At 41.1% G+C, this 14942-nt stretch overlaps 1 protein-coding gene across 3 annotated transcripts in view; it reads right to left on the reverse strand.

Annotated features, from left to right (window-relative positions):
* The window catches only part of lmbr1l (limb development membrane protein 1-like), an 84541-nt gene that overhangs the window by 25883 nt on the left and 43716 nt on the right, over nucleotides 1-14942 (reverse strand). For all 3 annotated transcript variants that reach the window (XM_059955975.1, XM_059955974.1, XM_059955973.1), the window contains exons 4-11: nucleotides 12714-12853; nucleotides 10551-10654; nucleotides 8483-8609; nucleotides 7264-7332; nucleotides 3697-3761; nucleotides 1934-2006; nucleotides 1577-1663; nucleotides 1372-1448 (exon numbers count right to left, since the gene is read on the reverse strand). In XM_059955975.1, coding sequence (XP_059811958.1) covers nucleotides 1372-1448; nucleotides 1577-1663; nucleotides 1934-2006; nucleotides 3697-3761; nucleotides 7264-7332; nucleotides 8483-8609; nucleotides 10551-10654; nucleotides 12714-12853 — 742 coding nt within the window. The remainder of the gene's footprint in view (nucleotides 1-1371; nucleotides 1449-1576; nucleotides 1664-1933; nucleotides 2007-3696; nucleotides 3762-7263; nucleotides 7333-8482; nucleotides 8610-10550; nucleotides 10655-12713; nucleotides 12854-14942) is intronic.

Raw genomic sequence — 14942 nt, forward strand, 5'->3', positions numbered from 1 at the left:
TAATCCTCACAGCACCACTGACCCTGTCCAGGTGAGAGAGGGATTTGTGCAGCAAGTACGTGATAGCATCCTCCACTCCCACCTTCTCCTGATACGCAAACTGAAGAGGATCCCGGGCGTGCCTGGTTTGTGGCCTCAGATTCTGTATTATCAGCTGCTCCATGGTCTTCATCACGTGCGACGTCAAAGCAACAGGTCTGAAGTCATTCATCTCCCTTGGTTGTGGTTTCTTCGGTACCGGGACAATACAGGATGTTTTCCACTGTCTGGGTACCCTTCTCTGCTCCAGCATGTCAAAGGCTATCCTCACCGCCTGCCTGTCACCACTTTAAGGGAACTACTTGTGCCCCTTGGACCCTCGGTTCTACAGCACTCCCCAGGATCTAACCATTTACTGTTCAAGTCCTGCCCTGGTTTAACTGCAGACACTCAGCTCGAGTGAAATGGTGCTGAGGGGAACCTTGCGACAAGAAAAAAATCAACAGCTTAAAATTATAACAAAAAAAAACTGGCACAAAACTGACCTCAATGTAGAAAATTTGCTTTGAACTTGTGTAATCTCAAAGCCACTGAGAGCACAGAACTACAAAAGGCTAGCTTACAGGAAGTATGTTGGTACAAAGCAAACTTTACCAAAACTCTGCACTGAATGGATTTAAACTTACACTTTCACCAAGCTCTCTTTGGAATCAAGGACACAGTGTTCTGCTGTCAGACATTCAGTAAAGAATTCCAGGTATCAACAGTTCCCAAATTCTGGAAAATCCTGCAAGCGATCACCTTGCCACTATTTTTTTTAAATTGTAAAAGATCAGAGTGGGCATATCAAAGAATGCAATTAGGATATTGCAATAGACAATTCAACCTTGATAAGATCCGAAGCGGTTTTGCAGAGAAACACTTAATATTTCTAATCAGACCAGATATACAGTGAACTTGCAATGTTTTTAAAATTCAGGAGTTTGACTCAAAACAAAACCTTGAACAGCAACAAGGTCAGACTAAAAAGTGCACTGTTGTGCACTTGGTAAATTTGTTCAGCGATTGCCTGCATTCAGTTGGCAAAGCACTTAAAAAACAGCTTGCAGTACACTTTGTAAACAAATATTCTATGCAATCAGCAACTCTGTATGAGCAAACAAGAAAGGATTGGGTGCACTGCATTTCCTACGTGAACAAGGTGCATATTGAGATGAAGTGGACTGGAATGAGGTGTCTGTATGTACCTTGCATCATTGACCGGTACATGAATTGATCCATAACATACAAAATAGTTGAGGGCCAAAATCTTCACTTGTTATGTTCAGGCAGGCAAGAGGGTAGAATTTCTTCCCCCTCCCCCAAAAAAATTATAATCTATTATTCACTTACAGTTAATATCAGAAGCAGCAACATTGCCAACAGATAACCCAGATTCCTCTGCCAGGCTGACGTTCTTCTTCTCATCTCTATAGGAATAGATATGTTGTTTAATTTGGAGAGAGAAAAAAAAGAGCAAGAGAGAGTGGGGGGGGGGGGGTAAGAGGGCAGGCGGAGGGGGTTGGGGACAAAGAGACAGAGAGACTTTTTCTCTTACCTAGTTTAAGCCTCCTAGCATGTATAGCCAGAAACTGGCGTTTGAGTGACTCCACATTGAAAAACACCCAGCAGGTTGATAATTTGCCTGCAACCATAACAAAATCTATGCATTAGTAACCATGTTGATTTAAAGAAACAACAGGTAAAATGGTCATTTAATTGCAGATCAAGCTTGCCAATGTAGCGATTTGGGATATAATGCTGTACAATACAATAGAAGCCAAATTTAAGAAAAATAAATTTGTTGTTTGCGAATGCAATACTTATTATTAGTATTTAACACAAAAAAAGGGATGTTAAATCCAGCTAAGCTTATTTCACCATTGATGGCTGTGTAAAAAACAGTTTTCCAAACCATTTAACTTGTGTGCCAGAGCTGCCTCTTCAAATATTGTACAGTTGAGCTGTTCATCAAGATCTTCAAAAGTCTGAAAGTACAAGAACAAGATGAATGAAATATCCCCTCTACCTTCAACGACATGATTTATAGAGCACCTTTAACAGAGTCAGAGAGCGTTACACCACAGAAAAAGGCTCTTTGGGGGCTAGCAGAGAAAGAGGGAGAGGGGGAGGCCAAAGGTGCATCTACTAAGCACTGACTTGAAGGGGGTGCATACCTCGCTTCAAAAATAAAAGAGTGGGCAAGGCAAGTGGGGGGGGGGGTGCAGAGGAGAGGGAGAGAACTCTCTCCAAAGTTCTAATGAAGTGTTTATAATTGACATACACTTCTCACCACAGTGACCACCCCTCTCTTATTAAAAGCTACTACACCAATCTTCTGATGTTACTTTGCATTGCAGAAGGACTTCCCTTATAAACAATGCCATCTTTAGAACACTTTTTTCTGCATGGACTTGCTGACTTCTTTCAACAGCCTTCAAAATGTCTTTCTTTATATTTTATTTAGCTCTGCTGGTGGAAGCAAGTTTAAACTCGCTGTGAAATCTTGCATTTCAAAAACTTTCTACTCATTGACCGATGGCAGAAAGAGAGAATTTCAAGGCACTCAGTGTTTTTGAAGCATATTCATTGCTACAATCCACAGTTTTGCATAGAGTGAGAGCCCAAACAAGGAGATAATTGATTCGACTCCTTCCCCCTCCCCACCCCCAACCAAATTAAATGGTGTTGCAGAAATATACTGTCTAATTGATAACTTTCCCATTTATTATCTAAAAGGAACCACAGGACATTTTACATCTTGGTTTATAACACAAGGGCACTCAAACGCAAAGAGTTTGCATCACGGTCTGATACAGTAATTCCAAAATACAGGAACACAAGAAGCTGTAGTGTAGTGGACTGAGCTCAGTACATCACGGGCTCATCCCTCCGCGCCATCAATAGGATCTGCAAGAGGTGCCCCCTCATCTATCAAAGATCCCCACCATCTCAGTATGCCACCTTCTCACACTCATCACTGGGCACAGTACAGAAGCCTTTAGTCCCACATCATCAGCTTAAGGAACAGCCATGTTTCTTCAACCATTCAGTTCTTGAATGGCACAGGCCTAATCACTACCTCAACACTATGAGCACTTTGCACTACAATGGACTTTATTTTTGTTCCAACTGTGTTCCTTCTTACATAGTTTTATATGACGTCTAACTTGGGTTTTTCTTGTGAATGTTGTGTGTGTGAACCTGTGATGCTGCTTCAAGCAAGTTTCTCGTTGCACCTGGGCATTTCACATGTACTTGCACATTTGACAATAAATTTGACTTCTGGATAGTTCTTTCAGGAAATCCTTCAGTAATTAATGGGCAAATGCAAATAGAGCATGAACCAAGTCAGATTAAAGGTCCCATGTTCACTTGCTCACTACTGTTGTAATTTAGAGCACTCACAATCAGTTGGAACCCAATCTGCTGATTAGTTAAAGTATTTCATGTGTTTATTTCAGTCAGTCAACAGTTGGGATTGGAAATGTCCTTGAATTGAAAATTGACATCATCTTTCTTCCCAATTATCAGCCAGGTGACCCTCCTGCAATGTACGCTCACCAAGACATCAGTCAGCCTGCAAACGCTGCTCAAAGGGGATGCCAGATGGCTGCTAGCATTCAGAGATCCCCACCTGTAGGTTGAGCAGGACCAAAGGTGTTCGGAGTTACTCACCCTGGGTTTCACAAGCAGCTGCCCAGTGACGGTGAACATTCGTGACAAACCAAAAGGAGTGCATGCTGGAAAGACAAGACAATTTTGCAAATCAAAGACCTTTGCAATTTACTCAGACTGTGCCCACAAATTTAGAGGAGCGAGAGGTAACTCAATTGAGATGTGCAATATTTTGTTATATTGACAGAAGATCAGCAGACTGGCAGCAGCCAAAGAATGCCTTTTCTGGTTGGCTGCCAGTGAATAGAGGTGCTTCACAGGGGTCTGTGTTCGGACCACTTCTTTTTACGTTCTAAGTCAATGATTTGGATGGTGTAATTAATGGCTTTGAGGTCAAATTTGCAGATGATACAAAGATAGGCAGAGGGGCAGGTAGTGTTGAGGAAGCAGAGAGGCTGCAGAAGGACTTGGAGAATGGACAAAGAAGTGGCAGGTTGGATATAGTGTAGGAAAGTGTATGATCATGGACTGGTACAAGGAGTAAAAGTGTAGACTATTTTCTAAATGGGAGGAAAATCCAAAAATCAGAGATGCAAAAGGACTTGGGAGTCCTCATGTAGGATTCCCTTACATTTATCTTGCAGTTTGAGTCTGCAGTAAGGCAGGCAAATTCAATGCTAACTTTCATTTTGAGAGGACTAGAATATAAAAGCAAGTATGAAATGCTGAGGCTTTATAAAGCATTGGTCAGACCACACTTGGAGTATTGTGAGCAGTATGGGGCTCCTTATCTTAGAAAAGATACACTGACATTGGGGAGGTTCCAAAGGAGGTTGACAAGAATAATACCAGGAATGAGAGGAGAGTTTGATGGCTCTGGGTTTGTACTCACTGGAACTTTGAAGAATGAAATACACTGAATATCGAAAGGCTGAGATACAGGTTTCCCCCGATATCTGAAGGTAGAGTGTTCCTATGAAACCGTTTGTAAGCCGAAATGTTGTAAAGCGAAGAAGCAATTACCACTAATTTATATGGGAAAAATTTTTCAGCGTTCCCAGACCCAAAAAATAACCTCCCAAATCATACCAAATTAACACATAAAACCTAAAATAACACGAACATATAGTAAAAGCAGGAATGATGTGATAAATATACAGCCTATATAAAGTAGAAATATTTTATGTACGGTGTAGTTTCACTTATCAAAAATCCAGAAGACAGCAAACTGAAATTGATTTGGAGAGAGAAAAAAAAAATCGGCACGTACACACAAGCGCACATACATGCCTACACACGTACACGCATGCACACACAACTGCCCGCACAAGGCTTCACGGTCATGGTAGTATTTCTCGGGGTAACACATGCATAAAGCGGGCGTCTTTCTTTTCGTAAAAGCGAAAATCCTCTTTGGTTAGTGAAAAGAGGTAGGTTTTTCGTAACAGCGAGCTGTTGTAAAGCGAACATTCGAAAAACGGGGGCCACCTAGAGAGTGGAAAGGATGTGTCCAATATGACGGAGTTGAGAACCTCAGTGCACAGCCTCAGAATACAAGGACATCCCTCTAGAACAGAGACGGAGGAGGAATTTCTTTAGCCAGAGGGTGGTGAATCTGTGCAATTCATTGCTATAGATGGTTGTGGAGCCAAGTCAATGGGTATATTTACAGCGGAGGTTAGTATGCTCTTGATTGATAAGGGTGTTAAAGATTATGGCAAGAAGGCAGGAGAATAAGGTCAAGAGAAAAAAATAAATCAGCCATAATGGAACGGTGGAGCTGACTTGTTGGGCAAAATGGCTCAATTCTGCTTTTGTCTTATGGTCTATAATAAAATAAAAAGGAGAGGCTGACTGGAGAGCTGCTCAACTATTTGCTCAAGTTTGACTTCCAACAGCTTAGGGCAGGGACAGGGATAAGGAATCAGCTGCGCAAGGCACAAGGAGAGATGCTACACTTTGGGAGGACAAACCTCAATAGGGATTACATGGTGAGTGGTTTTCACTGAGGAATGCGGTAGAACAGAGGGATCTGGGAATATCGATCCACAATTCAATTAAAGTGGCATCACAGGTAGAGAGAGAGTCGTAAAGAAAACTTTTGGCACATTGGCCTTTAATGCATTGAGTATAGGAGATGGGATGTTATGCTGAAGTTGTACAAGACGGTGAGATCTAATTTGGAGTACTGTGTTGAGTTTTGGTCTCCTACCTACAGGAAAGATGTAAATAAAATTGAAAGAGGGCAAAGAAAATTTACAAGGATGTTGCCAGGTCTGGAAGACCTAAGTTATAAGGAAAGACTGAATAGGTTAGGACTTTATTCCTTAGAATATGGAAGATTGAGGGGAGATTTGATAGAGATATACAAAGTTATGAGTGTATAGCCAGGGTAAATGCAAGCAGGCTTTTTCCACTGAGGTTGATTGAGGCTAGAACTAGAGGTTGTGGGTTAGGTGAAATGTTTAAGGGGGAACTTCTTCACTCAGAGAGTAGTATGAATGCAGAATGAGCTTCCACTGGAAGTGGTGGATGCGGGTCCATTTCAACATTGAAGAGAGATTTGGATAGGTACACGGATTGCGGGGTATGGAGGACTATGGTCCGGGTGCAGGTTGGTGGGAGTAGGCAGATTAATAGTTCAGCATGGACTAATAGGGCAAAAGGCCTGTTTCTGCGCTGTAGTGTTCAATGACGCTATGGGATGCGGAGATCAGGTAAGTGTGGACAAGGTGCGTGATCTCTGTGAATGCTTTCCTTTTATGTTTCAGTCTCCATTTTATAAGAAATGTGATCTACTGCACTGGCTGTGATAGCTAAAATTTGTCTGCATTATTCCATGGTTTTAAAAAATGTTTTATTCATTTAGCAACACAGCACAGAGTAGACCTTCCAGTCCTTCGAACCACACCATCCCAGCAAACCCAATTAACTTTAGTTCAATCACAGGACAATTTTCAATGACCAATTAACCAAGCCCAGTATGTCTTTGGACTGTGTGAGGAAACCGGAGCACCCAAGGAATCCCACACATTCCACAGGGAGGATGTATAGACAGCTTACAGATGGTGCTGGAATTGAACTCTGAACTCCAGAACGCCCTAAACTGTAATAGCATCACGCTAACCGCTACATCACCGTGGTGCCCATTATTTCTTATTTCTATAACTCATTATAGATGTTCAAGTAGGACTGAGAAGACAGGGTTAATTGCTCAAATCAACACTCTAGTTTTTAATCAATTTGAAAATAATGTTCTTGACAACATTTCTACTAAAACAATAGCAGCAATTAAAATGTTGAAATGCTGTAGAATTTTCAAAAACAATTAAGCCCAACAAACAAAGACTGGCTGCATAAAAAAAAAAGAGAACTTTGTGCCAACATGCAAGGGAAGTCAAACTGTTTGGAAAGTCCTGCTCCAGTTGTGTGGTTTGTCTGTTTCCCTTGTTAAATCTGTTCAACTAAAGCTCTATCCTGGCAGCAAATAAATGTGAAGGCGTCACTGCTCAGATCCAAAAAAATTAAATAAGTAATGTCGAAGAGTTGTTTCTAAATACAATTAGCCATCATGAGATATACAAATCAGAGGCAACACTGGCTATAAATATTTGTGGAGTTACTTACAGAGAAAAAGCAGGACTCCAAATAGAGAGATGAAAGAGTATAGATAAGGCAGGTAATAATACCACAGATCTGTTGGTGAAAGAAAATACAGGTTAACAAAGAACAGAACAGCAGCAAACAGGATGTCGACACTCAGCTTTTAAACTCAACGGCTGTAATAATTGAGGCTACGTCCACACTACACTGGATAAATCCATAACCGAAGCTTTTTCTCTTCGTTTTTACCCTCCATCCACACTAAAACGGTGTTTTCGTCCCTCGAAACCTGAGATTTTCAGAAACGCACTCCAAAGTGTGTATTTTTGAAAATGCTCGACTGGCTGGATCAGTGTGGACGGGGTAACCGGAGAAATCTGAAAATGCTATCAGACGACAGCGCGCCATTTCATTGTTTTCTTGAATGCAACCTAACAATTTCAGAATAGACGGCAACGAGACTGAAGCCAGAAGAGTTAGAAATGGACTTGCCAAATACTTTGACCCATAACTTACTGAATAAATAAGTATACTCACTTTGCCCTGTTTTCTGTCCTTGCTCGTATGAAGGTGGTTTACCTATTTATGAAAGTACTTCTCTGACAATAGACGTGTAACAGCCTAATGTAACATTGTATGGAAGTACAAGATAATACTGATGCAGACATGTTTTATACATTTAACAAGGTGCTTTATTAATGCAACAGAGTTAGTCAGTTTTTCAATGTTCATTGTCAGCTGGGTCATACTGTCTGTGAACTCCCTGATGGCTGCCTCCGTACGCTCCAGTATTTGTTTTTTTTTAAACTAACAAGTTCTCCTGCGCGAGAGCCAACAGCTGTCCATCGTTTTAAGTTTTTCTAGTCTGTAACTACACAAACGCGCACTTTTACGGTGAGATTCGACACCAAACATGTCGCTTATTTTCGATAGATGTGTCCTGTGCATGCGCAGGAGGAGGAGATTCGCCGAAATCTCCGTTTCAATGTGGATAGAGATATTTTTAAAAACGCATAGTGTGGATGCCTATGGTTTTTACGCGAAACCGGTGTTTTCAAAATTATCCGGTCTAGTGTGGACGTAGCCTGAATGTGCCAAGTCACAAGGATGGGTGAATCTCCATCCTGAAGTAATGCAGGTTTGGGACAATGTTGCCTTCCAAATCAAGGGACTGGGATTGAAGGATTAAAATAAACATAATTTCTTGCTGCCATGTCTCCTCAACTTTCTACAAGGTACTCACCATACAGAGATTCTCTACTAGCTACATCATCATTGGTAATTGCAAATGCCACCCAGATAATCCCTAGAACCAGTAAAGTCAGCAGAAAGAGGACGACGGACGTTTCATATACTCGAGCCATTACTCCCTGTTTAAAACAAAAACATTTATCAATTAGGAGCAACACAAACAAAATACAGGAGGAACTCAGCAGGTCAGGCAGCATGACCTGGATGGTAGGGTCCCTGATGATAGATGCTACTTTTCTATGACAGCATTTAATGGAGATGTGCTCACTGGTGGGGAGGGCTTTACCATGAATGGATTAGGCTGTATCCACTACTTTTTGTCGGATTTTCAATTTAAGTGCATTGGTATTTCCATACCAGGCTGTGATGCGACCAGTTAATAAACTCTCCACCACACATCTATAGAAGTTTGTCAAAGTGTTAGATGTCATGCCGAATCTATACAAACTCCTAAGGAAGTAGAGGTGCTGCTGTGCTTTCTTCACAATTGCACTTATGTGCTGGGCCCAGACAGGGTCTCTGAAATAATAACACCGAGGAGTTTAAAGTTTCTGACACTCTCCACCTTTGGTTCTTTAATGAGGACTGGCTTATCAACCTCTGGTTTCCTGCTTCTGAAGTAAATAATCAGCTCTTTGGTCTTGCTGACATTGAGTAAGAGGTTGTTATTATGGTACCACTTAGCCAGCTTTTCAATCATGGGTCCAGCATGCAACTGCCATTACAAAGAAGACATGGTGGCACCTCTACTTTCTTAGTGGTTTGTGCCGAGTTAGCGCATCATCTGAAATTTGACAAACTTCTATAGACATGTGTTAGAGAGTATACTGACTAGTGTTTCCATACCAGGCTGCAATGCAACTAATGCCCCTGAATGGAAAAGCCTACAAAAAAAAATAGTAGATACAGCCCAGTCCAGTACAGGTAAAGCACTTCCCATCACTGAGCACATCTACGTGGAAAACTGGCACAAGAAAGCAACATTCAGCAAGGACTCCCACCATCCAGACCACACTCTCTTCTCAAGACTGCCATCAAGGAGGTGGTACGCGAGCCTCGGGTCACACATTACCAGGTTGAGAAACAGTTATTACCTCTCAATCATCAGTATCCTGAACCACAGCGAATAACTTCACTCCCCAACATTGAACTGATCCCACAACCACTTCTAACTCACTTTCAAGGACTCTACAACTAACATTCTCAATACTTAATACTTTTCTTTTTTTAAAAAATGTATTTGTGCTACTTTTGCACATTGGTTGTTTGTCTGTTTTTCATTGATTTGATTGTTTCTTTGTATCTACTATGAATGCCCTCAAAAATGAATTTCGGGTTAGTGTGTGGTGACATACATATACTTTATGTACTTCTATAATACTTACTCTGAACTTTGAATATATTTTAAAACAAACCAGCAAATGCAAAGCCTAACAAGATGCTATCAAACACAATGGTCAAGCTACTCATCACTGAATCTGACTGGAACACAAAATAACTTTTGGTGTCATCCTCCTCTGTCAAAATTACTGACAAACCCAGGGTCAAAGGTAACTTCCTGTTCCTTTTCTGTCTGACCAAATGCTATCACCTTTTCCCCCATCTTTCCACTCTCACTTGCAACAAGTAGCTCAATGAACCCACAGTTTTCTTTGATCTCCAGTTTTCTTCAGCTCATCAAGCCAAACTCTCATTAGTCCAGAGTCCATCCCCCACCCTCATCCAAAACTCTTTCTTACGCTTCTCTCACCTCTTCTTCTGTCTCTGAACTCATTCTGCCCATGAAAAAATGACTCTTGCTCTTTGTTAAGCAATGCAAATTCTGTCCTCCCACAAGAGCACCTCAACTAAAGGTGGAAGGAAGTAGAACTTAAGTCCTCGTTCGTTGTAAATTTACACCTTTTATGCAACAATCACAACTGTTTTCCTGCCAAAAGTAACACACACCATTCTAACTGAAATAACAGCTATTTTAAGGTATTTTATTTTGATCAGTAATACTTACAGGCATTTACTGCTGAAATTCCAGGTGTCTACAACATAATTGCATCCTTTCTTACCTGCTTTGAGCCAACAAATCCTTCTGATTCAGTGAAGAAGTATGCAAAAGGCATCAGAAACACCAGAGAGATGTTGGAGAAGAGGAAAACAAGGTTCCACAGGCCTGCAGAGAGAAGAGACAAAGGACCCTTTCAATCTCTGTAGAATTACCTGTCAGAATCACTGAATTTGAAATATCCCTACTGCACAATGTGGCTTTTCAAACTGGCATCACTGAATCTTAATTATCCAAAATAACAAAAAAAACCTTATTTATAAGCTAACCGGGAAAGCAAAACAATTTGAATAGATTATTCAATAATAATCCACTATAGTAGGATGCTTCTATTTTGGAAGCCATTAGAAATGAAACTTTTAAAAAATATATACAATTTGGAACAAATACCAGGTTTCATCCACTGACAGTCATCTGAGCCAAAACATTAATCCTTACAGTACACTGCAAATCTGGATATCAAAAAGTTTAAACAGGTGAATACTTTCTTGGATATTCAGGCAACTCCTTTTATCTAGACAAAGATCATACAAGTAAGTGCACTCTCTCTCACCTGGGCCGTTTGTGTTAGTGTTGAAGAGATTAGTATTTACGTGCACCATTGTCAGTCCTGGAGTTGGCAATTGCCGACACTCCAAAAACAAAAAGTGGATGACAAAGTGGCACTGAATAAGAAGAGACAGAGAGTTCAATTACCAAAGGAAAAATATCTCAGTCTAGATTTGTGGGGCAGCAGGTATGATCAAATGGCTATTTTCTTCAAACCTGCAAACTTACTTTGCATTACCCCAAGTTAACACTAGATGGCAGCATTAACTGAAGGCGAAGTGAAGGATAAAGTATGTCTTCATTTTCAAGTGTTAAAAATTATTAACTGAATAACAATCTAAGTTGTAATTCAGATCAATTATACGTAGACATTAAATTAAGTGAGCTATAATAGTCAGTGAGCAGCAGATTGTGCTTTTGAGTTCCTATGGCCAGTAAATTAATAGTGATTATTCGTCTCTGCATCTTCTGTTGCCCTTCAGTAGCAATTTTATGTGTTGTATCGTACCCTGTCCCAAAGAGCCCAACCATTGCAAAGTTTCTGTCATGTCCCAGGTGACACATCTTCTAGGAGACCCACACACTCATGCAAGTGACCAAATCCCACCCAAAACTGACTGGCAGGATAGTGACTTAGAGTAGAAACCATGGTTCCATTTCCCCATTAACTGACACAATTGCTGCTTCAGCTAGAGGTCAAGAAATGAACATTTAAAAAGTCTTGTCAGCTGTTTTACTTTACCTTTGTATAAGGAGACATTCTATTTAGACTGTGTGCAGTATTTTTTTTTTTTAAGAACACCGTGGCTGTGATTTGAGGGCAAAATAATGTAATTTATTAAGGTAGAAAACTTCACTTTTGATCTTGCCTTTTGAAGACTTCAGTACACTTCCCTAAATGAACTAAGTCCCTCTGAATTCTATAATCAAAAAGAGGAACCTAAGTGTACAAGGGTAAAGTTAATTGGAAGTGGCATCACAAGTAGACAGGATGGTGTTCAGCATGCTGGATTTCACTGAGTATAGGAGTTAGGACATTATGTTGCTGTTGTACAAGTTGTTGGTGAGGCTGCACTTGGAATACTGTGTACAGTTTTGGTCACCTTGTTTTCGGGATTAAACCAGAAAGAATGCACGTTCACAAGGATGCTACTAGGTCTAAAGGGCCAGATATATGGGGAGCTAGTTGGCCAGGCTAGGTCTTTATCCCTCAGAGTATAGGAGAACATCCTTTACAGATATTTTAAATTATGAGAGCCATTGATAAGATGAACAGTAACAGAAGTTTTCCCAGGGTAGGGCAGTCCAACACTACGGAGCACAGATTTAGGGTGAGAGGGGAAAGATTTAAAAGGGGGACTTGAGGGACAAATTTTTCAGAGGGTGGTGAGTCTATGGAACAAGCTGCCAGAGGATGTAGTTGAAGCAAAAGTACAACTGTACCAGTTATGAAGCACTTGGATTGGTACATGGAGAGGGGGTTTAAAAAGTTATGTGTCGAACGCAGGAAATTGGGACAAGCTGGATGGGCGCCATGGGGACTCGCTGGGCCGAAGGTCCGGCGTCCGTTCTGCATTGCTCTATACATTATCTAGGAGCAAATCCAATGAATACTCACCATGAAGAAGTGAACCATTCAACCATTGAATGTAATAGTTTTCAGGAAATGACAGCAGAATCTCATTGCTAATGATTGAAAATGGAAGGAGAAAGACAGCGCCAGCAGATACCGCAAGAGTGAACGTACACATCCAAAGCCTGTTCAAACAAAATATTGTTAGTCAAGCTCTTTGAAGTTGTCTACTTCACAACACAAAGAATAAACATCTTACATTAAACGTACAGGCAGAAGGGGCCAAGGATTGAGAAACAGAGTTCACTTCCTTCTCTAAAGGTGCCACTGATTAACTGGGTCATTGCCGTGCACATCCTTCGTGTCCTTGGTGTTGGCTACATTTAAACTCAGTGGCTGCTTTATAAGGTACACCTGTACATTAATGCAAATATCTCATCAGCCCATGATGTGACACCAACTCAATACACAAAAGCATGCAGACATGGTCAAGAGGTTCAGTTGTTCAGACCAAACATCAGAATGGGGAAGAAATGTGATCTAAGTGACTTTGGCCGTGGAATGATTGTTGGAGCCAGACGGGGTGGTTTGAGATTTCAGAAATCGCTGATCTCCTGGGGTTTTCATGCACAACTGTTTCTACCAGAGGTTCCCAGCCTTTTTTATGCCTTGGGCCAATGCCATTAAGCAAGGGTTCTGTGGACCCTAGGTTGGGAAACCCTGGTCTAGACTTCCAAAAGAATGGTGTGAAAAACAAAAAAAAAATCCAGTGAGCAGCAGTTCTGAGGGTGAAAATGCCTTGTTAATGACAAAGTCAGAGGAGAATGTCCAGACTGGTTCAAGCTGACAGGAACTCAAATAACTACACATTATAACAGTGGTGTGCAGAAGAGATCTCTGAATGCACAACGTGTGGGACCTTGAACTGGATGGGCAGCAGAAGACCACCAACATACAGGAAATACCTAATAAAGTGGCCACTGAGTGTATATAGCAAAGTGAATCCAGAAGGACCCTATTAAAAAAAGTCCTGAACCTGCCAAAGAGGCTAAAACATGCTAGTTATGTGTTTGCACTCAGCAGATATTCAGGAGGCACCTTCCCAGGGAAACATAGCTGCTTTAGTATTTTTGCCAACTAGGTTAAAAGTGACTCCTAAGCATTACAGACCAGCAATAATCCTTGGAACACTGCAGTAACATTTTTAAGCCTTAAGCAGAACTACACAGCTATGTACTTACTCAATTCTAGGTGGTGCAAGTTTCATTTTATATCACTCTGGCCCTGTAATTTCACCCCCCCCCCAAAAAAAAGACCAGTGGATTGAAAAGATACTGGGTTTCTCACAGATTGCAGTGTCATTCTGTGTTGAAGTGGTGCACAGAGATGACAAATGGTGAAAGGACTTCAGAGTCTCAGTAATTACCTTGAGCAAAAGCTAATACAAAAGATCTAAATAAATTTAATTCCTTTCCCGATGAAAGGGGATCCCTTGACGATGTGTTTACCAAGTCATCAAGCCCCACAGGGTTTTCTCAGTGGCAGATGTGGCCCATGTGACTACACCATGCTCAACAACAAAGCAGATTCACTAAGGCTGTTGCTCTGGTATTTCAGGAGTCCTTCCTTAAGCAGAACCTAGGATGACCCAGTGGATTTGTGCACAACACCTATTTATAAAGCAAGTGGTAACCAACTAAATGAGCATTCACCAATCACAAAATTATACAAATAACAGCACTCGATGGACATGACTCAAATGCTCCACACCATTGAGAAATTTAATTGCACCTCTAGGGCTTTGCACAAATACATCAACATGCTGATCAGGCTGTTCATTATCCTGTTCCAGGGACGACAGCACAACATAGGCAAGGGTTAAGTTAGGGGTTGCTGGGGTGGTACGGCTCGAAGGGCCTGTTTTGTACTGTACCTCGATAAGTTAAATCTAAATCCAAGCACAGCTACACCGCAACCATAATTCACTTGGGGTTTTCAGAAGATGACAAAGGTACTTTAATTTGCTGCTAATGTTCTGTATCAGCAGCATTTATAGGTTTTATTGTGTCTTCAGCAGTTCTTGCATCCCAAGTAGAGCGGTTTTGAGCCAATATTGTTTCTTATAGGCAAGAAAGCCATCCCCAGTTAAAACACAGAAGTACAAAAGGAATAACTCATCAATTGCAATCCAACATTTTTCTGTGTGGCTCTGGATAAGTTTTACTCAACCTTAGGAAACGGGGCTGGCTTTGCCAGCGACATACATTGCCTACC

Source organism: Hypanus sabinus, chromosome X1 (assembly GCF_030144855.1).
Source record: "Hypanus sabinus isolate sHypSab1 chromosome X1, sHypSab1.hap1, whole genome shotgun sequence".
Classification (NCBI taxonomy): domain Eukaryota; kingdom Metazoa; phylum Chordata; class Chondrichthyes; order Myliobatiformes; family Dasyatidae; genus Hypanus; species Hypanus sabinus.